Below are 26,743 nucleotides of genomic sequence, written 5' to 3'. Positions count from 1 at the left end.
GACAGTGTGGCAAGGGCTTGCTTGCTGTTGCCATAGGGGCCTTACTGCTGGTCCCAGCCAAAGACAGGGCCTTGAAGTGCACAGATAGGTATTTGTGCAACCAAGAATAAAGGACACCACAACACCAGGGAAAATACTTTATTTACTATTTCTGAAGTTTTCAGCATTTCTGTAACATGCACAGTTCAAGTGTAAATAGAACGGAAAGCACAATTCTCTGAAAAGCCTTATCAATTTCTAGTACTTCATAGCCTATTAACAATCCCATAGAATTTAAAATTTTAAAGTTACATTTATTTGTTTAGTTTATTGTGTAAGTACATGTGTGTGCAGGGGGAATACATGCATTTCATGGCACATGTGTGGAGGTCAGAGGACAACCTGTGGGAGTCAGTTCTCTCCTTCCACCATGTGGTTCCCAGGGATTGAACTCAGGTTGTCAGGCTGGGCAGCAAATGCCTTAACCTGCTCAATCATATCACTGATCTTTCTGAAGAATTTTAAATCTTAAAAATAAAAGCATATTGTAAGCCTTCAAAATTTAGTTATCTCTATCTATAAAAATTTCTCTGAACAGAGGTTAACTGCATGTCAGGGACCCACAAAGCCTGGAAGGACGCTTTGTTTTCCAGGTCTTCATTCAGTCAGTTTGGTTACGTACACTCCCAAAGATGTTCCAGTTTTCCCTTTCACTGACTTGCGTTGACAGGTCCTTAGTGATGTCTCACAGTGAGGGTTGGCTTTGTGGAGACTGACCTCCTGTTCCAATCCTCCACCTCCTCTGTGAGATCCCTGTTCAACATCAAAGTCCCTCTCATTGTAGGGCACACAAGCCTCAGACTGTTTCCTAAGTCAGGGGCATGTCCCATTACCAGAAGTTGCCCCAACAGCACATCTGGGACAGGCTTTCTGAGTATGGGCATTTGACCAGTCCCCCGTCCTGAAGTGGGCCCAACATATCTGCTCCGTGGCCACGTTGTAGTCCGGGCAGCAAGGCACGCTTGTGACACCAGGTCTTGGCAAGTGTGAGGTAGGCTCAGCACAGTGATGTTCAAAGCTTGACATCAGATGAGCAGACAGTATCCAGGCCCTCCATGCCTGTGTGCAAGAGTGGATCTTGATCAGAGAAACACCAGAAAAGCAGATGGTGACACGGCACAGTGACATGGTGCAGTCCCATGGTGCAGACAAATGAGATGGAGGCTTTTGGATGACATGATTCTGCTTCCAAATGCATATGGCTATCCAAGGGCTGGACACTGGGCACTGAAGACATTGTAGACAGGTGAAGGGAACCAGTGCATTGGATTTGTAAATCTAATTCATCACTCAAAAAGAAGTATTTCTCATGGAAAAATGTCCTTTTAAATATAATAAAATATATTAAAAAAATAAGAAACTTCTCAGGAGGCAGCATCTAGGCCTAATAATAATAACCGCATTAGAAGTAAATCAGGCCCACCAGCTTGTAAACAGTTTGAAATGAACCTGCTGGATTACATCCTGTTCCATCCCTGTGCAAACTGCAACAATGTCTTCTAGAGAAAACAAGAACAAACATCTAGTAAATCTAGAGATTCGATAATTCAAAACCATCAATCTTGAATACCAAGATTAACAGCGGTAGACTCTGGCAAGGCCTTCTTCATCAGGGCACATTTGTAACAGCTAGGACGCGTATAGAAGACACATCATTCTGAGGACACAGATGCTATTTTGAAGCATCCGTGTGAGTCCACAGCTTTGGAAACCGCTGGTGCGCACCCGAACATCTTGGACTGACTGAACAGCACGCTTTTGCCCTGCAAACAGGCGCTATGCTTGCTGCTTTCTGTAAAGACAAGTCATGCAGGCATCTCCCTAAAGCACTAGCTCTGACGACCGGCCGTCCCTAACGTCCTGAGGAGCTTCTCCGTTCCTACATGGCAGCCTTTAAGCGGAGTAAGGATTTGTTTCATGAATGGACGAGGAAGACTTCTGAAGTCAGCAACAAATGCACACAGCAACCAACCCAGTTGTCTCCTTTCAGGATCCATCTCATTCACCCTCCATCTATCTGTCGTTTCCATTTAGAAAGGGCCACGCTTCCCACCTGTGACCACTGGTCGTGCATATTCTACAAAGTCATCAATAAGGACAGGCCAGGCTCCTAAAGGAAAACAAACAGATTTTTAAAATAAGTCTTATAGCAGTATTTTTATATTAAAAATGTTCTTTCCCCAAATCTAACATCTAAAGAAGCAAAACAATCTGAAGCTTATACAGCTTGTGTCGGATCAAACGCCTTGCTCAAGTCACTTGGTTCTTCTGCTGCAGGAAGTAGGGCCAGTGATGGTGGGTGTATTGGCCTTGAGGCCACACTCTCCCTGACCGGGCTTACAAGGTGGCCTCTCAGGCCTCAGCCAATTTATGGGCAGTTAGAACCTGCTGATTGGGAATGGAAATAAATGGACTCACTGCTTCCTAGGGGCCAAGGATCATTAATCCTTAGTCATGGGCATTCTCTCTGACTCCTTACCAGACTCCCAACTAAATCTACCCCGTGCAGGGCACCATAGCACACATGGCTCCTTTGCCATAAGCTAGCTGTCTCCTGGCAGACAAGTTAGTTTTACCAGGGACAGTTATGACTCTTGAAAACCAAGTTGTCTACATCAACTATCCTTCCTTTTATACAAGAAGCTTTCATGAGGCATTTGTTATGGGCACTGTGTTGAGTGTGGAGGACATACAGATGAGGGACATGACATGAACTGGATGCTGTCAGGGACAGGGTTAGTGGCCACAATGCATGAAGAGTGAAGATGTCCTGGACAAAGTCCAGGCCAGCTACATTTGGAGGGGAGACAAGGTACCCAGGGTCAGGCCCCTCTCAGGGAATAGTGGTACTGTATGGCAGAACCTTAAAAGTCTCTAATGTGGGGTTCTCTGGCATTAGGGGAAAATATGTATGGACTTACGATCTAACCAGGTTTTATGGTTCTAGAAGCTGACAAGGAAGTAAGTCAGTATACTGCTCTTATCCCTGTGGGTGGGTGGGTGGCCCTTCTGGGTCAGTGTCTGCCCCTCGCTCTGGAGGTAATCCATTAGCATCCATAGGAGGCGTGAGCATCTCTGGTAACCCTGAGAAGTCCTACAACTTCTAGTACCTTCTTCATCGTAGTTAGACAAATCATCTGCAATCATGTTTCCAAAATCTAGGAGAAGGTTCCAAGTATCCCTTGGAATTGATCTTTTGTGATGCTCCTAATACATAAGAGAAAAACATCCACCAGGTTAAGGTTCAGATCTTAACTCTCAGATATGCTAGTGGCTGGGCACACTGCATCAGCAAATGAGCCTCCTTAGCGTGATGCGGAGTGCAAATTTACAACTAGCACCAGTGAAAGCAACAGCCCTTTACAGCAACTGCATGAGTGAAAGCAACAGTTCTTTACAGTAACTGCATGTGCAATGTGCCATGAGTCCAAAGAAAGAACACTGACTCATTTTAAAATATTTTAAATATTAAAATTATACATGGCTTTCTGGTCAGACAGAAGGCCGATCTCCAAATGTCTTTCCCTCCCCACTTCCCTAAACCTGCTCAGAGATGATGCAGGACAATATGGAGTCCTATTTCTACTTATTTCCTCACATTTATACTTCTACATATCAAGAATTTCTTGAGTGGGTTGAGATAATCATCTAAAATATCTTTGTTACTCAATGTTCCAGTTACATCAAAAACATGGAGATGAATACAATGTCTGTCCCACAGAAAGGCAAGTTCTGAGGTAAAGCCGGGCCTCGGTGGTTCCTGTCTCAGCAGGCTCTCCCCTCATCATCTACAAAAGCACTCACTTCCTTGAACTTACTACTGTCATGCCAGCTTTTACATGCCAATACATGCATGGAACATAAACAGCTTCTATGCTTGTTATGTGTGTATGCTATCTTTAATTTTTTTCACATTTATCTATTTCTATGCACGTGCATAGGTTAGAGGACCACTTGTGTGTGTGTGTGGGGGGGCAGTGTCAGTTCTCTCCTTCCACTATTTGGGTTCTAGAGATCAAACTCCAGTTGTCAGACTTAGTGGCAGCCATCTTGCCAGGCCTTGTCTTATATCTTTATTTTGAAGTCTATTTAGTTACTTTATTCTTTAAGAAATTCATATAGTATATTAAAACATCAACTGCTAGACTGTCAGTTGTTTTTACAGTTTGTTTCCCCACCAACATTAGGTCTGAAAGGTGCCCAGCTGACATGGCAACCTGTTTTGCCACTCTGTACTCTGTTCTATTGGGGAATCTTCTCATCTTTCTCAGCCTTCCCATCAGTGGTACTGCGTGTGTTCTAGCATCCTGATGACTCCATGATGCGGTAGCATCTTCTTATTCCTTTACACATGGTTGTCGAGTTCTCTGGGCAATGTCTTGTAGTTCAAGTGTAACCCAAAAATGAGAATCTGGTGAAACAGGCCAGTAATCCTAGGTAGTTAGTAGGCAAGACAGGAAGATCCCAAGTTCAAGGCCTACTTGAGCTCAATAAGACCCTGCTTCACACAAAGTGAGCCGGGGATGTAGTTCAGCTGTAGAGCACCTGTCTAGCATGCTGGAGCTGCAGGTTCCATCCCAAGTATCACAAAATGAGTAGAGGAGGAACTGGGTGCTGCTCTACTCAACCACTGAACATTGGATAAGTAACATGACCCATGATGGGATGAGCCCCGTGACATGAAGACCTTTAGGCTCTATGACAGTGTTTACCTTCCACAGGCCACCATCTCAAATGCTATCACTAGATACGGAAACTGAAGCACACAGAAGCAATATGCCCAAGGCCACCAATCTAGCCATGGCAGAGCAGGGTGCATGGCAGCTGGGGTCACGATGGAGAAGAGGAGGGGTGCGGCCAGCCTGGACACAGGGTGTGCTGTGGGAAGCATGACCTTCTTTCATGGTTGTGACAGGTCTGGGTATCTCTGCTGTCACCAGGACCGTCTTTTGTGGATCCAGGACATGTCCTTGTACTCTACTCATTCAGATAGCTCACAGCTCAACTGGGTGTCCCTACAAGACAGGGCCCAGCACAGCCATACTTCCTTCTTTATGGCACCCCATAAAAGCCTCCTATCCATCTTTGTGTGGCAGAGCAGATTTTAAAAGTGTCAGGTTACGGACACATGTGATGACAGGGTACCTCTGCTCCACACGCTAGTCCAGAGCAGTGTGCAGCCAGTGTGGTCTTTCATGGATTTGAAGCTCCTCAATAGCAAAGCAGAATGACTGAGTTTAGGAAGTCCTCAGAGGAGATGGCAAGTTGAGAGTCACTGAGATCAGCTGTAAGCTGATTGACAACATACTAGAAAAAGGAGCTGTCTATAGAACAGCCTCAGAGAAGTTGCTACCTGTAGCTGGCTCTGCTGCGGTGCTGTGGCGTTCTGCAAGTGGTGAACTTGTGCAGCTCCTTGCTTTTGTATTCATCCTTTAGTCAGATGACTACATTCAGTCTTAGCATTTTATTTATTTAAAATTTTTTTTAGACAGAATCCCACTATGTAGCCCTGGATGGTCTGGACCTCACTATGCAGATGAGGCTAGCCTTGAATTCACAGAGATCCACTGGCCTCACCCTCCTGAGTGGAATTAAAGGCATGTACCCCAATCCTTAGCATTTTAAATAAGAAAACTTCCTCTTGATTGGGCACACAAGGCAAGAAACAGTCACTTACCAGAAGAAATGTGTTCCAAAGATCTAAAAATTTAAACCTTCCAGACAATACTAACTTCCAATATGCAACAGCCATTTCTAAATCTGATGGAGAGAAATGGGAATGGAGGAGAAAAGGAGGGAGGGAAGGACAGAGAGAAAGAAAAAGGGTGATTAGTAAATCTCTTTTTTCCCCTATAGAATAAGACCAATTACTTGGCAATGTTACCCAATCTCTATGCAAGTGTCTCTGGAAATGACATGTAATCTAAATTTATGAGTCTGAGGAAATTTCTTAGGAAGCACTTGTGTATTATTTGGACATGCAAGTAGTTGCTCCAAGTTAACTAGTTTTGGAGACTAGCTTTCTATGTGTGTCAGACATAACTGTGCATGATCCAATCTATTATTACTATTAGTGTAGATCAGTTATTCACAAAGTAGGCCACTGCTCTTTCCAAGTGATAAGCTGAAAATTAAAGGACTCATTTCTAAGGGAGGGATCAGTTTCCTCCAGCAGACCTGCCTCATGGTCATGTGAACTAAGTCAAATCTGGCTGTTTTAGAACTACCGATTATCAAGCAAACGGGATTCTCTAAGGACTCTGCATTTTCTCACTGCACAGTTAAGACAAATTTCTACATATAGAGAAAACTATTTTCACTGCTACAAAGATTAAAAAATTGGGTTATTTATCAATCAAAGCTAATAGCTTCTCCCTCAACTAGAAGACAGTGAGTACTTCACCAGTCTTGCATTTTTGGGTGTGAGCCTCGCCTTTAACGGCTGAGCCATCCCTCCAGCCTGTACTTCACCATTCTTAGACACATCTATGCTATTAGGTTTGTCTAAAGCTGTATATCTAAAAGAAAATGGATGCTGGGTTTCCAGGAGGCTATGGGACAGACTCTTGTCAGAGTTTTCGGGACTAGCCATCTACTCCCTGCTCACTGCAAATGTTTCTAAGGCTGACTATTTTAATCATGATGAGTACTGCTCACCACAGGCAAAAAAAAGAGGGTAGCTATGCCAAGATAATCTCCTAGTCACATTTCTGCACATATGTCAGATTAAGCAATGTGAAAAGCAGACCAACAATTACATTAAGGGAACAGATTAGTTTAAACATGACACCCGTAAAGAAGCACTTTCCAAAACTTTCTCCTGAATCTGGTTTGTTCCCACCTGGAGGGAAATGATTGATGTTAGGGTTCTAATTTGAGACTTCCAGGGCTGATCATTGCTAACACTGATAAACTAGAGACAAATGGCTAGTGACCAACACTGGATAGGACATTTATTCCCTATGGGTTTATAGGGTATGCTGCCGGCCAGATCCGTCCTAAGCACCCTGGAGTCTCCATGGAAAGGAGAGTGTCAGAGAGGTCCAGTCATAGCATGTGGAGGGCTTGCTAGGCCTTACCTATGGGACCCGCAGTGTAATGCTAAGACGATTAGTCTTGTCCTGCTTATAAGTCTACATCCTTATCCCTTAGGAAGAACATTAAGTGAGATCTAGATTCAACTCATCTTAATGATGTAAAGCGCTCACACTGGGAAATGGAGGAGAACCTGAGGAGGAAAGAAAAATAAAGTTTTATGGCATACTTTATAATCTAGTTGAGTCTGGGTTAGCTTTGGTCCTAGAAACCCTTCTTATTAAGTACCTCATCTGGAAGTCCATGAGTTACATGACTATAAAGTAAATGTATAAATTTCCAATATTTAATAGTCCAATGTAAAACATGTCATGCTATCCAAGTGAACTTGGGATCACCTACAAAATAACAACTACAAAATTTCCCAATAGTAGACCTTGAGACTGAAATCAGGGGCCATAGTTACTTTGTTTTGGTTTTGTTTTGTTTTTAAAGATTTTATTTATTCATTATGTACACAGTCTTCTGCCTGCACACCAGCAGAGGGTACCAAATCTCATTCAAGGTGGTTGTGAGCTACCATGTGGTTGCTGGGAATTGAACTCAGGACCTCTGGAAGAACAGTCAGTGCTCTTAACCGCTGAGCCATCTCCCCGGCCCTGCCATAGTTACTTTGTAATGAGAACATTCTGGCACCAGTTTCTTTCCAAAAACCTCTAACAACTCTCTTGATTAAGAAACTGCTAGAAGGCAAGGCTAGTTAGAATTACATGTGTGATGCTCCACTAGACAAAGAAACACCCTCTGTTCAGAAAAAAAAAGTAAGTTAGTGTGAAACTTCATTTCTTAAAACTCAAGATCCTCCGAGCTAGCTGATTTCCAATGGTAGCGGCATAAAATCTCTTCAGTTTCCGTGCTGAGACAAAGCCCTAAGCTGTGATATAGCTCAGCAGTTGGGTACTCACCCTAGCGTGTGTGAGGCTCTGTACAGACTGAGCATGGCCAGGGAAGTTGGGCTCAGGAAGAAGAGCAGGTGAAGAACAAGAAAACCTGGCAGTGTAGGATGAAGCAACGGCACGGCAGAATCAATCCTGTTCCAAACACAGCACTGACCCTTGAGAAGTGACCAAACCTTCCCTTAACCACTGAGCCGTCTGTCACTCCAGTCCCTAACATCTGCTCACTGACAACCCCAAAGCCCGAGGGAGCCCAAGCCCAGTCTTCTGTTAAGTTTCTAGAAAACTCCAGCAATGTGCTCCTGCCAATTCTCATGATATTGAATGGGTGATCAGGGTCCAAATTAAAACAGACTGCCAATGTAACAGCTATCTCTTCTCAGTCTCTTAGGAAATGGGGTACGTGAGAAAGATTAAAAACCAAGAGTTTTAGCCCCCAAAGTAAAAACTCAGCTCCTAAAAGTAAGGATGCTAGAGAGGTGGTACACACCTTTATCCCAGCAATCAAGAGGCAGAGGCATGCAGATCTTTGGGGAGGCTGAGGCCAAGCTAGGGCTACATAGTAAGACTTCATCTAAAAAAAAAAGATGTCTGGAGACACAGTAAGTCAGCGGTAAAGCACATGTTTGGCATGTGTGAGGTCCTATAAGAGTTGCTGTGTCAGCTGGGCGTTGGTGGCACACACCTTTGATCCCAGCACTCGGGAGGCAGAGGCAGGGGATCTCTGTGAGTTCAAGGACAGCTGGTCTACAAGATCGAGTTCCAGGATAGGCTCCAAAACCACAGAGAAACCCTGTCTCGAAAAACCAAAAGAAAAAAAAAAAAAAAAAAAAAAAAAAGAGTTGCTGTGTTCATGGTGTCTCTTTACAGCATTAGAACAGTGACTAAGACAACCAGTAACAGGGGAAGGGGGACCAGAGAAGGCAATATTGGGATAAATAGGTCAGTGTATATTTCACCATGAAACCCATTATTTAGTACATTCAATATATTCTAAAATAAAAAAAGAAACACCAGCATGAGGTTCTGCTTGTCAAAGAGGTATGGAAATAAAGATCAATCAATCATTAACAGGTACTAGTAGTTACTAGATACAGTATTGAGACTCCATTTTTCAGATCCTGGTCTAGATGTCTGAATGGCAGGGATGATGGCTGAGGAGGACTGGTTGGTAAGATTCTTACTGCCCCAGTCTTATTCCTAACACCCTATTGCACCATTAGGATGGCTATTGCTCCAGCCCAGATTTTTACTTTGTACCAATACCACCGGGAACAGCCAAAATTCTAATGTCACTAGGATCTTGTTGCCAATGCCTCAGTCTCCAGACATACTGCCTTGAGGACCCTTGGCTTCCTTTCTCCACCAGGAAGGCTACACAAGAGCTTTCCTGGGCAAGGACTGATAGGCCATAGGCCACCCAGCCAAAGAGCTATGTCATGTGGCTGGCTCCTTTTTCAGTTAAAAAAAGGTTAGTCTCTAAAAAGGGGTGGAGGGGCTGCAGAGGTGACTCAATGATTACTCAACGGTTACCAGTTACTGATGATTACAGTCCCCAGCACCCACATGGCAACTGACCACCATCTGTAACTCCAGTTCCAAGGGGACATGACACCCTCATCTGGGCACTGCATCAATATCGTGCACAGATATACACGCAGGCAAATCACCCAAACATATAAAATAAAAATAAAATAAATCTCAAAAAAAATTTAAAAAAATAAGAAGAGCAGTATACAGGATCCTGCCACCTTCTTTTCTTCCCATGACCTGTGATACACAGTGGGCTTTGCTATGCTTTCCTCCTTAGCCATGAGGACCAGATCCTGCAGTAACAAGGTCAGGATACACCTAACCACAAACAAGTTTGCCTCAATTACCTCTTGCCAAGTGCTTCACTTGACTGTGCTGCGTGACCCATGAGTGTGGGATGGTACCAGCCTCATGTCTCATTTGTTTACCCAAATCTCTCCTTTGGTTTTCATGCTGGAGATGGAAGCCAAGGGTGTGTTCAGGTTGAGACATCAATCTACCACTGCACCACACCTCCTAGCATCTTTTGGACAGGGAACAATACATGAGGGTTTTCTCAGCAGCTATCTGACAGGCAGTGATGGCATTTCCACTTTTTGAAATTGCAGTGGATCTATTCAGACAAGTTTCTAAATGCAACTCTGAAGGCTGGCTGGTCTTTGGCTCCTGAAGCATTCATGTGACCTGAGAGGTGGTGTGACCTCAGAGCGGGGAAAGGCCATTTTATAGGCAGATGAGGCTGGAGGAAAAGGACAGCTGGCCATGGCCCAGTACATTGACATTAAAACAGCAACACTAGAGAAAACAAACAAGATGAAGAAAGCAACCCTCAGGGGCTGTTTTAGGAAGTGTAGGAAGAACATCTCTTGGCTGTTTGACTCTTTGGACCTGTGCCACCATGCTGGAGGAGAAGGAGAGGGAGGACAATGGTGACAACAGGACAGAAGGCTGGGGCAGGAAAGACAGATACACACCTGTGTGTGGGCATGTGGTGGCAGAATAGGTACTGAATGTGAGGCCTTGCGCCAGGCTTCCACCTGTGTGGTTTGCACCCTTTTCTAACTCCCTGTGTAGTTTTTTAGTCCTCTATGGTACTGCTTCTATTTACCAGTTTTATCTTCTGAACACACCTTCTAATATGTAAGAGGTTTCAAATAAATACACAAGGCCTTTTACATACTCCAGGCAAGTTTAATCATAGGTTGATATGGGTTATTCTTAGGAAGAAACAAGCCGGAAGTAAGATGCAGAACTAAATAAAACCCCCAAGTAAATGAAAACTCAAACTGGAATTTTCAGTTAAAAACTTTCCAGATGTGCACATCTGTGCGAAGTAGAACTGACAGCTCTTAAAGGAGCTGTAATGCAGCCTGGCTTACAGCAGAGCTGTTTCAAGGCCTGGCTGGCAAACCACCATGCAGAGAACAAGTCCCAAACATTCAGACTGTTAGCTGATTGATAGCAACAGAGATTACAGGAAACATAAACTAGTTCATATTTTAAGTTTAAAATATTTAAATTTAGAGACATTTTAGCAACAAATTTAGACAATTTAGCCAAGAGACATTATCAACTGATACTTTCAGCTACATGAAGAATAAGTGGAACAAAGAAACTAAGACAGAGGCGGCATCCTCACAGCCGTCTGTGCTGGAATCACACTGATTCTGTCCATTTACAACAGGACTCAGATCTGGCACCTTGCAAACCTAGCATTCATACTCACCTAAACCCTTCTGCCCAGGGTTCTTGGCAAAGGTGAAGGTAAACTGGTAAAAGTCTTTAAACTTTGCCGAGTCCTTAAGCTCTTGCTCCAGCTTAGGAAGAAGAGCTTTTAGTTTCTCTGTGCTATCACACCTGCAACATCAGAGAAGGGCTTGTTACTTGTCATCTGCCTTCCTATCACCCTTCTTCATTTACAGAAACCTCACCTCCCAGGCTCCCTTGTGAATGCCGTTAGGATCTTGTAGCTGTAGGGCTGTGACAGCACTGAAACCTCTGTCTGTGCACACTGAATGTGTGAAAGAAGGCATGTGTTTACTTGTTTTTGAGACAGGGTTTCTCGGGGTAGCTCAAGCTGTCCTGGAACTCACTCTGTAGACCTCTCTGCTTTGTGATTTGTACAATGAGATGTTCTCCTTTATTTATTTTTGGCACAAACACTCTAGAAAAGCTCCTTCCTTTATCATGTTTATTTAGTGACATTGCAAAACTTACCCCTTTGCATGATCATAAAGTTAATTTCTACATTATTTATCAGAGGTTAAATGTTTTTAGCATTGAGAACTACAATCCACTCGAAACTGATTTTCATGTATACTGTAACAAGGATCAAAATTTAGCGGGCTTAGAAATCATCTTCCTTTTATCAAGCTCTTCATTAGAGCTTGTTTAAAACCTGGAGAGATGGCTTAGCCGTTAAAGGCTAGGCTCACAACCAAAAATATAAAACCTGGGGTTTTTTTTTCATCAAGTTTGTAAGTGAAGCTACCCCAAGTTTCTTTTTTGAAGTTATACATTACAGACACTGGTGGTGGGAGCGAGAGTGTCCCCTTTAGGCTCACATGTTTCAACACTTGGTTCTCAGTTGGTGAAACTGTGTGGGAAGGATTGGGGAGTGTAGCCTTGGAGGAGGTGTGTAACTGGGGGGTGAGCTTTGAGGTTTCAAAAGACTCATCATTCTCCCTCTCTCTGCCTCCAAATTGCTGATCAAGATGTGAGCTCTCAGCTGTTCCTGCCACCATGCCTTTGTTCTGCCATTATGGACTCTAACCCTCTAAATTTAGGCCACGAATTAAATGCTTTCTTTTATAAGTTGCCTTGGACATGGTGTTTTTAATCACAGCAATAGAAAAGTAAGACACAGGTTGAAACACAGAGTTACAAAATTACCACAATTTTCTATTTCTTTCCATGCCAGTTTTCAGCGTTGGTTTTTTATTTTTTAGGTTGTTTTGTTTTGTTTTTTGGCCTTGAACTCAGAGATCCATCTGTCTCTGCCTCCCACGTGCTGGGATTACAGGTGTGTGCCACCACCACCTGGCTCAGCAAGTTGTATTTTAAAAACAGGCTCCCAAGTTTACTGGCATAAATTTGTTCGTAATGTCTGCCACTTCTTTATGTTATTTGATTTTACAAGCCTCTAAAGCAACAAGCTCCTGCTTCTGCTGATTATCAACTTTTTCATTTAGTATTTTCTATTAAACTACTGCTTTGTTTTTTGTTATTGTTTGTTGTTGAGATGGGGTCTAACTGAGCATCCCTGGCTGGCCTGGAACTATGTAGACAAGGCTGTCCTTAAATTCAGAGATCTACCTGCCTCTGTCTCTGCCTTGAACTCACAGAGATCCACCTGCCTTTGCTTCCCAAGTGCTGGCATTAAAGGCATGAGCTACCACCACCTGCTTTTTGTATTTTCCTCTTGCTGACTCTCCTCCTCATCTTCAAATACTGGAGACTGCTGTGGGATAGTCCTTTTGTACACTGTGAATATGTATTCCTCTCATTGGTTAATAAAGTAGCTGCTCTGGCCTATAGCAAGGCAGACTAAGGCTAGATGGGAAAGTCAAACTGAAGATGCAGAGAGAAGGGTGGAGTCAGAGAGAGATGAGCAAGCCTCTGAAGCAGCAAGATGTACTAAGGAACAGGTAAGGCCATGAAGCCATGTCGCAAAAGTAGATTAATAGAAATGGGTTCATTTTAGTTGTAAGAGCTAGATAGTAGTAAGCCTGAGCTATAGGCTAAACAATTTGTAATTAATATTAAGCCTCTGAGTGACTATTTAAAAGCAGCTGCAGGATGTGGCAGGACAGAGAAACCTCTGTTTACAGGAGACCCAGGCCTTGGAGCATGCTAAGTTCTGTCACTATTACCCAGCCTTCCCAGTTCTATTTTTCTGCTTAGGGATGGATAGATATTGTGCTGGCTAGTTTTTATGTCAACCTGACACAAGCTAGGGGCACCTGAGAGGAGTGAACCTCAATTGAGCAAATGCCTCCATAAGGTCCAGTTGTAGTCAGGCCTGCAGGGCATTTTCTTAATTAGTGATGTAAGTGTGTGCTTTAGGGACAACTTTACAGGCTTTTGGTTTTTCGGCAACTCAAAACGATTGTAAAACATCAACAGTGAATGTGAGTGTTAGAAATAAATGCAAGTAGAACAAGCTGACCTTTATACCACCTCACAAAGTAGTTCAATATTTTTTTTTTTAAAGATTTTTGAGACAGGGTTTCTCTGTGTAGCTTTGGAGCCTGTCCTGGAACTAACTCTTATAGACCAGGCTGGTCTCGAACTAACAGGGATCTGCCTGCTCTGCCTTCCAAGTGCTGGGATTAAAGGCATGCACTACCATGGCCCCGTTAATGTGCATTTTATTTTATTTTAATTATTTATTTTTATTTTATGTGCAATGGTGTTTTGTCTGCATCTATGTCTATGTGAGGGTATCAGAACCCTTGGAACTGAGTTACGGACAGTTGTGAGCTGTCATGTGGGTACTGCGAATTGAACCCGGGTCCTCTGGAAGAACAACCAGTGCTCTTAACCACTAAGCCATCTCTCCAGGCATGGAGTTCAATAAGTTTAGCAATTAAAAATATTTCTGTTGGGTGTTTTCATTTACTTCTGTATCACATCTGTTAAATGACCAACATCTTAAATCATTAATCTTAACTCTGTTGGGTAGAACTGAGAAACAAAAATCAAAATGGCATTTTATTGGAATTTAATACAACCATATAACAAATTATACATTTAGTATAAAATATCATAAGTGGTTAAATTTTTACCCTGCTATTCACTGTTAATTCAAACTTGGAAGAATATTAGTTTTAATTTAAATATGTACATGTGGGCAGGCACACATACACATGTGTATATGCATGCATGTGTACAGACACCTGAGGAGACCAGAGCAGTCAGATCCCCTGGAGCTTGAGGTACAAGCAGTGGGTGTTAACAGCTTGACATGGGAGCTGGGAACTGAACTATGGCCCTCTATAAGAACACTACAAATTCTTGACCACTGAGCCATCTCATCTCCTCAACCCAATAGAAGGGATTTTTTAAATTTAAAGAATAGGAAGATTAATATGAATAAAGATAGTAGATAAAAACTTAAGTTTGAAAAGAAACCAAAGGCTTATAATACACAAAGAAAATACATGTATATGAAATTAGTACTTGTAAGTAGTGGGAAAATGATCCAAGTATCTCTCCTTCTCAAAAGTTTAAACTGAGAATAACATACTTACCCAAGCTCTGTCATGCCATCCACAAACTCCTTTTTGCTAAATTCACACTGAGTGGCAGCCCTGAACTTCCATGCTATGACCAAAACACTAATACTGGCAGGGTCCAGGCTCAAATCATCACAGAACTGCTGAATCCCATCAACTCCGATTTTGTTTTCATCCTGTGGGTCTGTTGTTGAAATTAGGGGAGAAAACATCATACTACATTGAAAAGCAGTCCTAAAATAGCTTGTTTGAATCATGCTACTCTGTTAATACAGTTCTATCAATGAACAACCATTTTTTATGAAATGAAACAAATATGAAGCATTAAAAATCTATCCAGAAAATAGCTGTATCCTTAAGATCTAGGTTTCTGGGTTTTAGGGAAAGAAATAAACACCGAAACTCTTGTGAAGAGATGTCATCATCAAGAATTAATGTAAGGCAGAGACCACAAGCAAAGTGGAGAAATGCCTGCATGGTGTGCTTGGGGCAGAGCACACAAGTGCAGTGGAGGAATGCTTGCATGGTGTGCTTGGGTTCTAACATCAACACCAGAACCAAAACTCTGATCTAATTTCTAGCTGAGGATGAAGCTAAGTAACAAAGGCTTGCTCCTCATGCACAGGCTGTGGGTTTATCTCCAGCTCTGGCACTGGAGAATGGTGGGAAGGGAAAGAAGAGGGTTCAAATTCTGCCAAAGCAAAAGTGATTGATTGTTTTCTTTTTAAGTAATTTCTTTCCTTTTTTAAAAGAATTTATTTATTTACTGTGTATACATCATTCTGCTTCCATATATATCTGCACACCAGAAGAGGGCACGAGATCTCAAACGGATGGTTGTGAGCCACCATGTGGTTGCTTGGAATTGAACTCAGGACCTTTGGAAGAGCAGTCAGTGCTCTTAACCTCTGAGCCATCTCTCCAACCCCTTTTTAAGTAATTTCATTTGCTAGCTTTACTGCTGTGGGACAATAATTATCCCAGTCAGTTAGCTTAGGCACCCAAATTCAACATCTTAGAAATTCACACTCCCTAGAACTTGGGGGGTCTGTCTATCAAAAAAATGAAACAGTAGAGTATATTAAAGACACTTCAGCAAGACCTCAGAAACTAGATCTTATCATTTCTGCCAGACTAACATATCAGAATACATCATCATAGTATATGTGTATATGTGTGAATACTATTGGTTCAAAGATACAAATGAAAAACACCTTTGCCCAAATAAGATTGCCCTTCACAGAAAACTTACCTTTGCTTATTCAAGTACTATACACAGCATTATTATTTTTATTTAAATTAGAAACAATCTTATTTTATATATCAATCCCAGTTCCCTCTCCCTCCTGTTCTCACCTGCCCCCCCCCACCGACTCCTATCCCAACCCTCTTCTGCTCCCCAGGGATGGTGAGACCTTCCATGGGGGATCTTCAAAGTCTGTCACATCATTTGGGGCAGGGCCTAGACCCTCCCCCATATGTCTAGGCTGAGAGAGTACCCCCCATGAGGAATGGGCTCCCAAAGTCCATTTGTACACTAGGGATAAATACTGATCCACTACCACAGACCCCATAGATTGCCCAGGCCTCCTAACTGACACCTATACACAGCATTATTTTTATAAATGATGCTAGCAAAGAAATTTGTGTGTTGTATACATGGGCATGTGCATGAGGAGGCTGGCGGAAACCTCAAGTGCTTTTCCTTACTGTGCTCCATGTATTGTTTTTAATGTTTTTACCTTATGGGTATGAATGTTTTGCCTATATGCCTTAAACCATGTGCATGGCTGTGGCCAGCAGGAGCCAAGAGGGTATAACTGGAATTACAAAGGGTTGTGAGGCACCACATAGATGCTGGGAACCAAACCCCAGCCCTCTGTAAGACCAGCAAGTCCTCTTACCTGCTGAGCCATTTCTCCAACCCTACCATCTTATTTCTTGAGACAGGATCTCTCACTAAGCCTGGAACATGCAGCTTTGGCTATATTAGCTGGCTAGTGAACCAGTCCCTGGAATCCATCTGTGTCTACTCTCCTAGGAGTGGAGTTACTGGTGTGTGTCTCCATACTTGGCTTTTACATGGGTACTGGGGATCTGAACTCAGTCCTCATGCTTATACAGCAAGGTTTTACTCATTGAGCCATCTCTCCAGCCCTATTACTCTACTCTAAATGATGCACTTGTCTTTTAAAATAAGGTTTTGCTGTGTATCCTAGGCTGGCCTTGAATTTGCAGAAATTCTCTTGCCTCAGCTTCCCAAGTGCTGGGATATGCCACGATATGCAATGGCAAAAAAAAAAAAAAAAAAAAAAAAAAGATGACAAATGAAATGAATGAAACTAGACATCTAACTGCACTATACCCCACATCATGCTTATGGGACAAAGGTTCTATTAAAAAACAAATTGCCAGGCATTGGTGGTGCACAACTCTAATCCCAGCACTTTGGAGGCAGAGCCAGGCAGATCTCTGTGAGATCGAGGCCAGCCTGGTCTATGGAGCTAGTTCCAGCACAGCTAAGGCTGTTACACTGAGAAACCCTGTCTCAAAAACCAAAACAACAAAAAAGCTAAAACCAACAAAAACCCCTGCTTCAGCCTGAGGGGGAAATGCATTAGCAGGTACAGCATGGCTGAAGCAGCAGTCTGCAAAGTAGTTGCCTGCTTGACTGTCCTTAGCATGGCACTCACTGTACAGAAGGATAGGAATTGAGGGCTTAGGTGAAGGCTAGCCTGTTATCCATCTTTTGACTCCCTCCCTCTTCTCCAGCCTTTCGGCTAAGGAGAGTGGGCTCTTGACTAACTACCAGAAGAGGGCGTCTGGAACTTGTCCACCCATTAGCATCATTCGTGCTGCTCATCCCTCTAGCACCATTTGTGCTGCTCATCCCTCTAGTGTCATTCGTGCTGCCCATCCCTCTAGCGTCATTCGTGCTGTCCATCCCTCTAGCATCATTCGTGCTGTCCATCCTTCTAGCACCATTTGTGCTGCTCATCCCTCTAGTGTCATTCGTGCTGTCCATCCCTCTAGTGTCATTCGTGCTGCCCATCCCTCTAGTGTCATTCGTGCTGTCCATCCCTCTAGTGTCATTCGTGCTGTCCATCCGTGCCATTTGTGCTGCTCATCCCTCTAGTGTCATTCGTGCTGTCCATCCCTCTAGTGTCATTCGTGCTGCCCATCCCTCTAGCGTCATTCGTGCTGTCCATCCCTCTAGCATCATTCGTGCTGTCCATCCCTCTGGCACCATTTGTGCTGCTCATCCCTCTAGTGTCATTCGTGCTGCCCATCCCTCTAGTGTCATTCGTGCTGTCCATCCCTCTAGCATCATTCGTGCTGTCCATCCCTCTGGCACCATTTGTGCTGCTCATCCCTCTAGTGTCATTCGTGCTGTCCATCCCTCTAGTGTCATTCGTGCTGTCCATCCCTCTAGTGTCATTCGTGCTGTCCATCCCTCTAGTGTCATTCGTGCTGCCCATCCCTCTAGCATCATTCGTGCTGTCCATCCCTCTAGCATCATTCGTGCTGTCCATCCCTCTAGCATCATTCGTGCTGTCCATCCCTCTAGCATCATCCGTGCTGCTCTTTCCTCTAGTGTCATTTGTGCTGTCCATCCCTCTAGCACCATTTGTGCTGCTCATCCCTCTAGTGTCATTTGTGCTGTCCATCCCTCTAGCGTCATTAGTGCTGCCCATCCCTCTAGTGTCATTCGTGCTGCCCATCCCTCTAGCATCATTCGTGCTGCCCATCCCTCTAGCATCATTCGTGCTGCCCATCCCTCTAGCATCATTCGTGCTGTCCATCCCTCTAGCATCATTCGTGCTGTCCATCCCTCTAGCACCATTTGTGCTGCTCATCCCTCTAGTGTCATTCGTGCTGTCCATCCCTCTAGTGTCATTTGTGCTGTCCATCCATCTAGTGTCATTCGTGCTGTCCATCCCTCTATGCTGTCCACCCCACTAGTACCATCCGTGCTGATCACTATAGAGTGTTTGGTCAGCTTTGCTGCCATTTCACCCCTTACCTTTGTACCTGCCATATAGCTGCTCCAGCTTCTTCTGGTCCACAGTGCTCTTCATAGAATCTCGGTGGAACGCCTCTGGGTTTTGGAAGAAACTGTCTGTAGCCTCGTCTAGTTTCCACTCATTCTGTGTCAGGCAGTAGATAGCAGTTTTCTCGCTAGCCTGGGTGCATGCCATGAATTGGCGGACTTTGTCCTTCTGAGTTGATTTAAGTTTATGCTTTGGGATGAAAAAAAAAAAAAGGTGGGAAAGCCAATGAAGTCATGTTTGCTCAGCCTATTTTCTTTTAGTTTGTTTTTTGTTTGAGACAGGGTTTCATTGTGTAGCCTTGCCTGTTCTGGAACTCACTCTCTAGAGCAGGCTGGCCTCAAACTCACAGACATCCACCTTCCTTTGCCTCCTGAGTGCTGGCAATAAAGGCACATGTCACCACTGCCTGGCATGCCTCTATTCTTAACACCTACATTTTAACTGGATTTATTTTTCTTGTTGGACTCAACTTTCAGAATAGCAGGAACCAAAACCTTGCTCTTCATCAGTTCAAAAGACTGCACAGTCTTCTGAAAATGGAACTGATAGCATCTCTATAGTAACAAACAAATAAAACCGTAATCTCCAAAACTAACGAAAATCAACCTTTTATAGAAAATACACTATAAGCCAGGAGTGGCAGTGTGTATCTGTACTCCTAGAACTTGGGAGCCAGAGGTAGGACAACGAAGGACAAGTTCAAGGCCAGCTTCTATGCAATGAGTTCTAAGGTAGCCAGGGGATACAATGGGAGACCCTGTCTATAAATAAGTAAGCAAACAAATAAGCAAGCTAGCCAAGTATGGTGGTGCATACCTTTAAATGCAGCACATGGGAGGCAGAGGCAGGTGGATATTCACAGATCAGCCTGGTCTACAAAGAAAGTTCCAGGCCAACCAGGGCTACATAGTGAGACTGTCTTAAAAAAAAAAAGTAAGAAAAACATTTTCTTATCTACCCCTTTCCCTTTGTATAAAATATAGCTTTACTTTCCTTTTAAAACATTAGCATAATATCTGGTTCTCTGTCAACAACACAGGGACCTGATGCTATCACAGGGGCTCACCTGCAGAGTCACTAGCTTCCATTAAGTTCAGGCTCTAGTGAATAGGGAGAAAATGGACAGCTTGGAAGCACTACTGTTTTATGACTTTTCCTAGTTTAAAAGCAGGACTGTGCTGATGGAAATACACAATTAACTAAGAGTTACACTGGAGGTAATAACAAAAAGTGCCACAAGTAAGCACAAAAGTGCTTATGATGAAATGAAAATAATAATACTGTATGTGAGATGAAAATTAGGACAGAGGCTGTGGGTAGGAAATAAATAACACTGCCAAGTAATGGTGCTATATATAGTCTATAGTGACCCAGGAGAGCACCCTCAGATCTATATATAGTCTATAGTGACCCAGGAGAGCACCCTCACATTTATATATAGTCTATTTACATTTGCAGACTAGCACAGCTACTTCTCTAAGGTAAGAAGTGATTAGCTCATTTCTAGAAATCAAAACAGAGTCCATAATATACAGGTTTCTTTCTTTATTTGGCAGTACTGGGGATCAAACCCAGGGCCTCATGAACGCTATCAAAGTGCCATACCACAGTGGTATATCACCAGTCCTGAGGCCGTTTCTCTAAACAAGAAGCTTTATACAATAATAAAGGAACAATTTTTACTTAGGAAGACTACACTTATCTTCTTCAAATAAAGATGAGAATTTATAGCAACACAGAATAAATTTCAACTTACAGAAATAAATGATGGAGAAATAAAGGAGTGGGGGAAGGAGGAATGGGACTAGAATAACATACATGCATACCATGTACAATACTTGAAAATGGGCTGAAAAGCAGGCTCCAAGCCTCCTAGCTGCCACAGCAAAGACTATGTGATTAGGTTAGGGAAATCTCTTGTAATAACATGTAAAGATCTACCAATGGATCTGCCTTAGTCCTGTGCTCCTGGCCTCAATCCTGAGGGAAGCGGTCCTCACAGACCCTTATGAAATAAGACATGTGCAATGTCCCCTGTAAAGACACAAATACCAACAACAAACAACAGAGCACATCCCAGAGTCCTTCTAAGGCAAAACGAATGCTTATGTCAAAACACCAGTGTTGACTCAGCAAGCAAGTAAGATGATGAAGTGCAAATACAGCCCACTTGAGTAGGCACTGCAGATCCTGGGTGCCACCACCTCCAGGCTGCAAATTCTTTTTAAAAAGATTTTGGAAACTTTATTTATTATTTTCATATGTTTTGCCTGCTTGTTTCTGTGCACCATGTTTGTGCAGTATCCAGAGGCCAGCAGAGGGTGGTGAATACCCCAAGACTAGAGATCTTGCTGGAGTTTCAGCTGCCATGTGGGTGCTGGGAATCAATTCCAGGTTTTCTGCAAGAGCAGCCAGGTACTTTTAACAGCTGAACCATCTCTCCAGGCCCCCCTGTTACAAATTCTAAAATACGTTTATTTTAAAATCTAAGGGAATATATATTCATCCAAATTTCTGACATGGTAAATTCTGATGGCCACTATTACTTATACACTAAAAATACACAGGGTTCCTGAGACAAAGACAGGAACTAGTGAGTATCACAAAGTATAGTCATACAGCCCCTTACACACACTCAGATTTGCAGAGTAAAGTCAACAGTTCAAACACTATGTACACGCAAATAAAACTTTATACAGGCCTGGCTTGTTGGCTCTAATTTGCTGCCCCAATATAGGTTCTAGGGGAATATATTCTACATACTATTCCTTAACACTGAGCCTTTAAAAATAATAAAGAGTCCAAGGTAAAATCTTGGCTAAGATTAAGTTTAGTTAAATTATACACTATCACAGTTATCTGACAACTGATAGAAACAGTATTTTTTTATGAATCTGACAATCTCCCTAAGGAAAGACTGGCAAAGCCAGAGATACTTAAAAAGCCTTAAGAGAAAGACAAATTCCCATCCCCTAATGAACCTCTATTAAGAATAGACATGGTATCTTTATTGTGAAATAGCTATTAGTGCTAGATTCTAAACTTCTGTCATGGCTATAATACTAAATTAGGTATATGTGTATAGAGTATCATTCAATAATAAAAAAGAATGAAACAATGACAAATGATACAATGTGAGTGAATCTCAGAAACACTGTGCTCAATGAAATAAGCCAGACACAAAGGGCCACACTGTATAGAAAATGTTATATGCTATATGGAATGTGAGAATATGCAAATCTGTAGATTAGTGGATACCAGGGGATCTGGGGGAGAGAGGAAATGGGATGTGTTTATGGGTACATGGTTTTCTTTGAGGTGATGATATGTTTTGGAACTAAATAAAGGGGGTGTCTGCACAATATTGGGACTATGCTATCACTATAAATTTGTACACTAAAAAATTCAACATAGCAAGCAAGAAGCTCTAAGACTATCTACCAGTTATAGCCCCTGGGACAGCTGCACCATGTGACAAGTGTAATATCACAGAGTTACACATCAAGAAACTGTAGACATCTGGAAGACAGGATGATGCCTGGTTTTGAGCTATATGACTCCTGAAGTCACCTCTGTAGGCCTCTCCCAGTGTATGACAACTCAGCTTTATCTACTGCAGTGATTCTCAACCTTCCTAATGCTGTGATTCTTTTAATACAGTTCCTCACGTTGTGGTGACCCCAACCATAAAATTATTTTGCTGCTACTTCATAACTGTAATTTTGCTACTGTTATGAATTGTAAATATCTGATATGCAGGATATCTGATTTGTGACCCCTGGGAAAGGGTTGTTTGACTCCCAAAGAGATTTCGACACACAAGTTGAGAACCACTGATCTAGTGCAAAGAGTATATGTGACAGATGCCAAGTATACATCAGGCACTTAAGAGGTGCTGAATGACCTCCACATTAAAGAGTAGACAGAGCGCAGACAGGGAAATAAACAGATCTCCCTTCAATCTATTAAAATTGAACTCTCTGGATAGGATAACCCCACCAACTGCAGACCTCAAGGGAGGACCAAGATGCTTGACCAGCAGGAGCCGCAGCAACATCCATGAAGGAAGGGCAAGGCGTTGGCAGCACAGTTTTGTTTGATGTTAGTCTGTACAGACTTGGGCATTAAAAAATGATATCCTGGGGCTGGAGAGATGGCTCAGTGGTTAAGAGCACTGCTTGTTCTTCCAAAGGTCCTGAGTTCAATTCCCAGCAACCACATGGTGGCTCACAACCATCTGTAATGAGATCTGATGCCCTCCTCTGGCCTGTAGGCAACATGCAGACAGAACACTGTACACATAATAAATAAATAAATCTTGAAAAAAAATGATATCCTGATGCCTTCATGGCAGTGCAAGCCTTTGATCCCAGCACTTGAGAGGCAGGAGAGGATAGAGACAGCCTGGTCTACACAATGAGTTCCAAGCCAGACAAGGCTACATAGTGAAACCTACCTCCCCCCAAAGTGCCTGGCAAAGGGGCTCAGTGTGCTCACTGCACAAGGCTGACAACCTGCAGCCAATCTCCAGAATCCACATAAAGGCCGAAGGGAAGAGCTGATTCCATAGATGTCTTCTGACTCCTACATGTCAGACACACACACACACAGGTACCCCACAGATGCCAGAAGAGTACATCAGAAGCTGGAGTTATAGGCAATTAAGCTGCCTGATGCTGATTCTGGGAACTGAACTCAGATCCCCTGGAAGAGGAGCCATGACTCATAACTGCTGAGCTATCACTTCAGCCCGGAGCGGTATATTTAACTTGTGCTAACCCTTCTGGTCAATTGAACTTGCAATAAAACATTTCATTCTAAGAAAACGATCTCAAGAAGAAACTAATGGAACTCCTTCAGGTACACCCTTTTGGGTGCATACTCTGCCTATCGTTTCCAATGGCTCATCTGCACCGATTTCTGATGTTTCAAAACCACAATTACAGTAGATCATCCTTAAAAGCGCCTGAAACCACTGATTAGTTTTCATAGTCTCCCACGGAGCTCAGCACAGTGCCTCACAGTAGCTGTTCAGAATTGTTTCAGTGATAATCAGTAAGATACACAGAAAACAGGACAGGGGACCTTCTGAACAGTGGAAGCTGGCACGGAACGGAACAGGTGACCTGAACAGCAGAAGCTGGCATGAAATGGAACAGAGGAACTTCTGAACATCAGAAGCTGGAATGAAAAAGCTTCAAACACTTTACGTGTTATCTTGTGAAGAATAACACAAAATTTAGGCACAAGGGTGCTCCTACATAAGATTTTAAAAAGCATCTGTAAAATGTCCTCCCAGGGACGCTAAGCAAAATACCTCCTCTTAGGGTCAATTTACAAAGGGCTCACAGGACAACCGTTTGGTCCAATAAACCTGTGGCCCATTTTACGGTGACTGTGCTTTGGCATGTGCAGGCCTGGAATGTGTGTTGTCAAATCCAAACGCTTCCGGATCTTCAGCTTCCCAAGTTAAGTTCCTGTTCACATGCATAGGTGGCCGCTGGGTCTGCTAGACGCTGGTCAGAAGAGTCCTTCAGCTGCTCTTCTCAATCATTTCTTGGTTTCTGGGTTCATACCTTCTAGTTTTCCAGCCTCGCCCTTCTCGGTACTCGTTCCATGCCCTCTTGCCTCCCTAAGAGGTCCTCAGCCCTCTGCTTTTCCTCTACACAAACTCCAAGACAAGCGGACATCGCTCTAGGGACAGAGACAAAACTTGCCTTCTTGGGGTCCCATCCGCCCGCAGCCTCTCAGAGCATGGTTACCCCGAGGTCCAAGCAATGGGGTTGTCAGGCGCCCCTCCCGCGGTCTAGGCCTTCCTACAGCTCTACTAGGCTAACCCTTCTCTCCCTTGGCGTCCTGCCCGTCTCTCCCGTCTCTCCCGTCTCCAGGATCCCCAGCCTGATCGTGGCTTTGGAAGAGAGCGGACAATTGGTGACATGCTCTCCCGGCGCCAGCTGCGCGATCGCAAACCATCCTCGCTCCGCAGAGCCTCGCGCGCACCACCTCCCTGGGACCGATTCCTTCCACCTCTTCCTGAAACCTCCGCGGGCGAAGAGCTTGCAGGGCTCGGCCAGCTCCGCCCCAGTCGGCGTCACTGTCCACTCAGACGAGGATCGGCTCCGCCCATCAGGCAGGTGTCACCAGCCGCACTCCCAGCCCCGTCCCGCCCTTCGGACCGGTCAGCACTGGGCCGACCAGGGCACCGTCGACCTCCCTGAGACCTAGCTGGGCTCCTCACACCCTCCAGGCAGGGCCATGCCTCTCCAAGTCAACCGTGCACCTCCCCCAACACCCCGGCGGGGACACCCGGCCTCCTCCGTTCAGTTATCAGACGGTGACCTCCACGCCCCGCTCTGGCCGCACCTGCCAAGCGCAAACCCTGCCACCTACCATGCTCCCCAACGCTGCCGAAGCGGCTTCAACTTTCTGCGCAAGCGCACGCCGCTCTCCGCTGCGCAGGCGAACGCTGCCGCGGCCAGCCGCAGGTTCTCTGCGCAGGCGCAGTATACTGACGCTCACTTTGGCCGACTGCGAGGCTCGCCCAGGCTCTGGCTCTCCGCGTGCGGTGCAGACAGGCGCCCTTCTGGCCCTGTTTTGGCCAAAGCGTGACTTCTCTTTCCGAGGCTGTTGCGGTTTTCTGGCTCTTAAGCTACGCGCCCATTGGAAGGAGACTGGCCGACCGGCTCCAAAAACTCCAATTCCCGGCGCGCGCCGCGCCGCGCAAAGGCCGATGGAGCTGTCCATTGGCAGCCTGCTTAAAGGGGCCGCGAATAGTTTTCGGCCGCACGTCAGAAGAGCCTGAAGTAAGAAGAGGGCGGTGCCGTCCTCCGTGTCCTGGTCCCACGCCCGCGAAAGGGGATGTGGGCAGGCCCACGTCTGTCCTTCTGCTCGCTGCACCGGGGAGCTCCCGATCGGGGACAGTGATGCTGAAGTCTCATGCCCAGAGAGCGGCCTCCTCCATCGGGGTGAGCTCTAAGGGTGAGGACTCCTGTCCCGAGACTCGCTCCACGGAGTCCCCATCAGGGGAGCTCAATCCTGGGGACTCCTACCCGGGGATCCGGGGATCCTTCATGGGCTGTCTTTTCCAAAAGGGGGTTCTTCCTTGGGGACTGCTTTTGTTCACTTTCCTGGGGGGGGGGGGGCTCCTTCCCGGGAAGTTCCCCATTCTAGTGGCTTCTTTCCTCGGGGCGGGGTGGGGTGGTGGTGGTGGAGGGGAGGTCTCTTCTTTGCAAGACTTGATAGTTCAACTCTCCTAGCCTCCCGTTTTTTTGCTAGTCCCTGAATTTTATGTAGACTCTGGATCCTGCTTTGAGAGGTAGTGAAACAGCCTCTTTTTAAAGGAATACCTGGAAACGGACACCCAAGATTGTATTTCATAAGGAAGTGCGGTGCCCTGCAACACTTGCCTTAAGCTTAAACTGTCGCAGTCAACAAGCAACCGAGATGGTTGACACATTCTCCGGGAATTCTTAATTTAGGTGTGTGTGTGTGTGTGTGTGTGTGTGTGTGTGTGTGTGTGTGTGTGTGTGTGTCTTAATTTAGGTGTGTGTGTGTGTGTGTGTGTGTGTGTGTGTGTGTGTGTGTGTGTAACCAATCAAGTAAGTTGAAAGTGACCTGGTAGGTCACTCCTGCGCAGTAGGTTTAACCTCTGGCTCCAGCCTCTTGCTGCTGCTTTGCAGCATCAGCCAACTCTTGAAAGAAGGGAGGGTCACATAGATTCTAGTTCAGCATCCAGCTAGTCTATCTGGGGCTCAGTGTAGACTTGCTTACTTACCAGGCAAATATTTGCTGCAGATGAAAGGGACTCTTTCTTTACAGTCTTGTTCTCCTCCTTGGCTTCCCTAACTACTGAAAGAACAAACACTAGCAGCTGGCTAGCCAGTAGGGGCCG

General features: G+C 44.4%; 2 protein-coding genes across 12 annotated transcripts in view; one reads left to right on the top strand and one right to left on the bottom strand.

Moving 5' to 3' along the window:
* Window positions 1–123: 123 nt before the first annotated feature.
* On the bottom strand, window positions 124–25,605 carry Dcun1d2 (defective in cullin neddylation 1 domain containing 2). Of its 5 annotated transcripts, XR_004772253.1 has the most exons (8): window positions 25,243–25,605; window positions 18,825–19,041; window positions 14,816–14,984; window positions 11,290–11,420; window positions 5,717–5,799; window positions 4,257–4,450; window positions 3,150–3,246; window positions 2,131–2,149 (listed from the first exon to the last, which is right to left on the bottom strand). XR_004772253.1 is itself a non-coding variant. In XM_027387812.2 (7 exons), the coding sequence occupies exons 1-7, from the start codon at window positions 25,594–25,596 to the stop codon at window positions 2,070–2,072; spliced, it is 1,131 nt and encodes a 376-aa protein (XP_027243613.1). In that variant the 5' UTR covers window positions 25,597–25,605; the 3' UTR covers window positions 124–2,069. The 5 variants fall into 5 exon arrangements, 4 of the variants coding, with proteins under 4 accessions (XP_027243613.1, XP_027243615.1, XP_027243617.1 ...); XM_027387812.2 differs by lacking the exon at window positions 4,257–4,450 and having other exon boundaries at window positions 124–2,149; XM_027387814.2 differs by lacking the exons at window positions 3,150–3,246; window positions 4,257–4,450 and having other exon boundaries at window positions 124–2,149.
* Tmco3 (transmembrane and coiled-coil domains 3) overlaps window positions 25,585–26,743 on the top strand; it is a 38,046-nt gene continuing 36,887 nt past the window's right edge. For 6 of the 7 annotated variants that reach the window (XR_003479615.2, XM_035452292.1, XM_035452291.1 and 3 more), the window contains exon 1: window positions 25,585–25,817. The gene's annotated coding sequence lies outside the window, so the exon portion shown is untranslated. Of the gene's footprint in view, window positions 25,831–26,743 lie in introns of all 7 variants that reach the window. The other variant, XM_027387808.2, reaches the window with a different exon arrangement.

Source organism: Cricetulus griseus (genome assembly GCF_003668045.3).
Source record: "Cricetulus griseus strain 17A/GY chromosome 1 unlocalized genomic scaffold, alternate assembly CriGri-PICRH-1.0 chr1_1, whole genome shotgun sequence".
Lineage (NCBI taxonomy): Eukaryota > Metazoa > Chordata > Mammalia > Rodentia > Cricetidae > Cricetulus > Cricetulus griseus.
The sequence above is the reverse complement of the archived record's forward strand: the minus strand, read 5'-3'. Positions and strand labels throughout refer to the sequence as shown.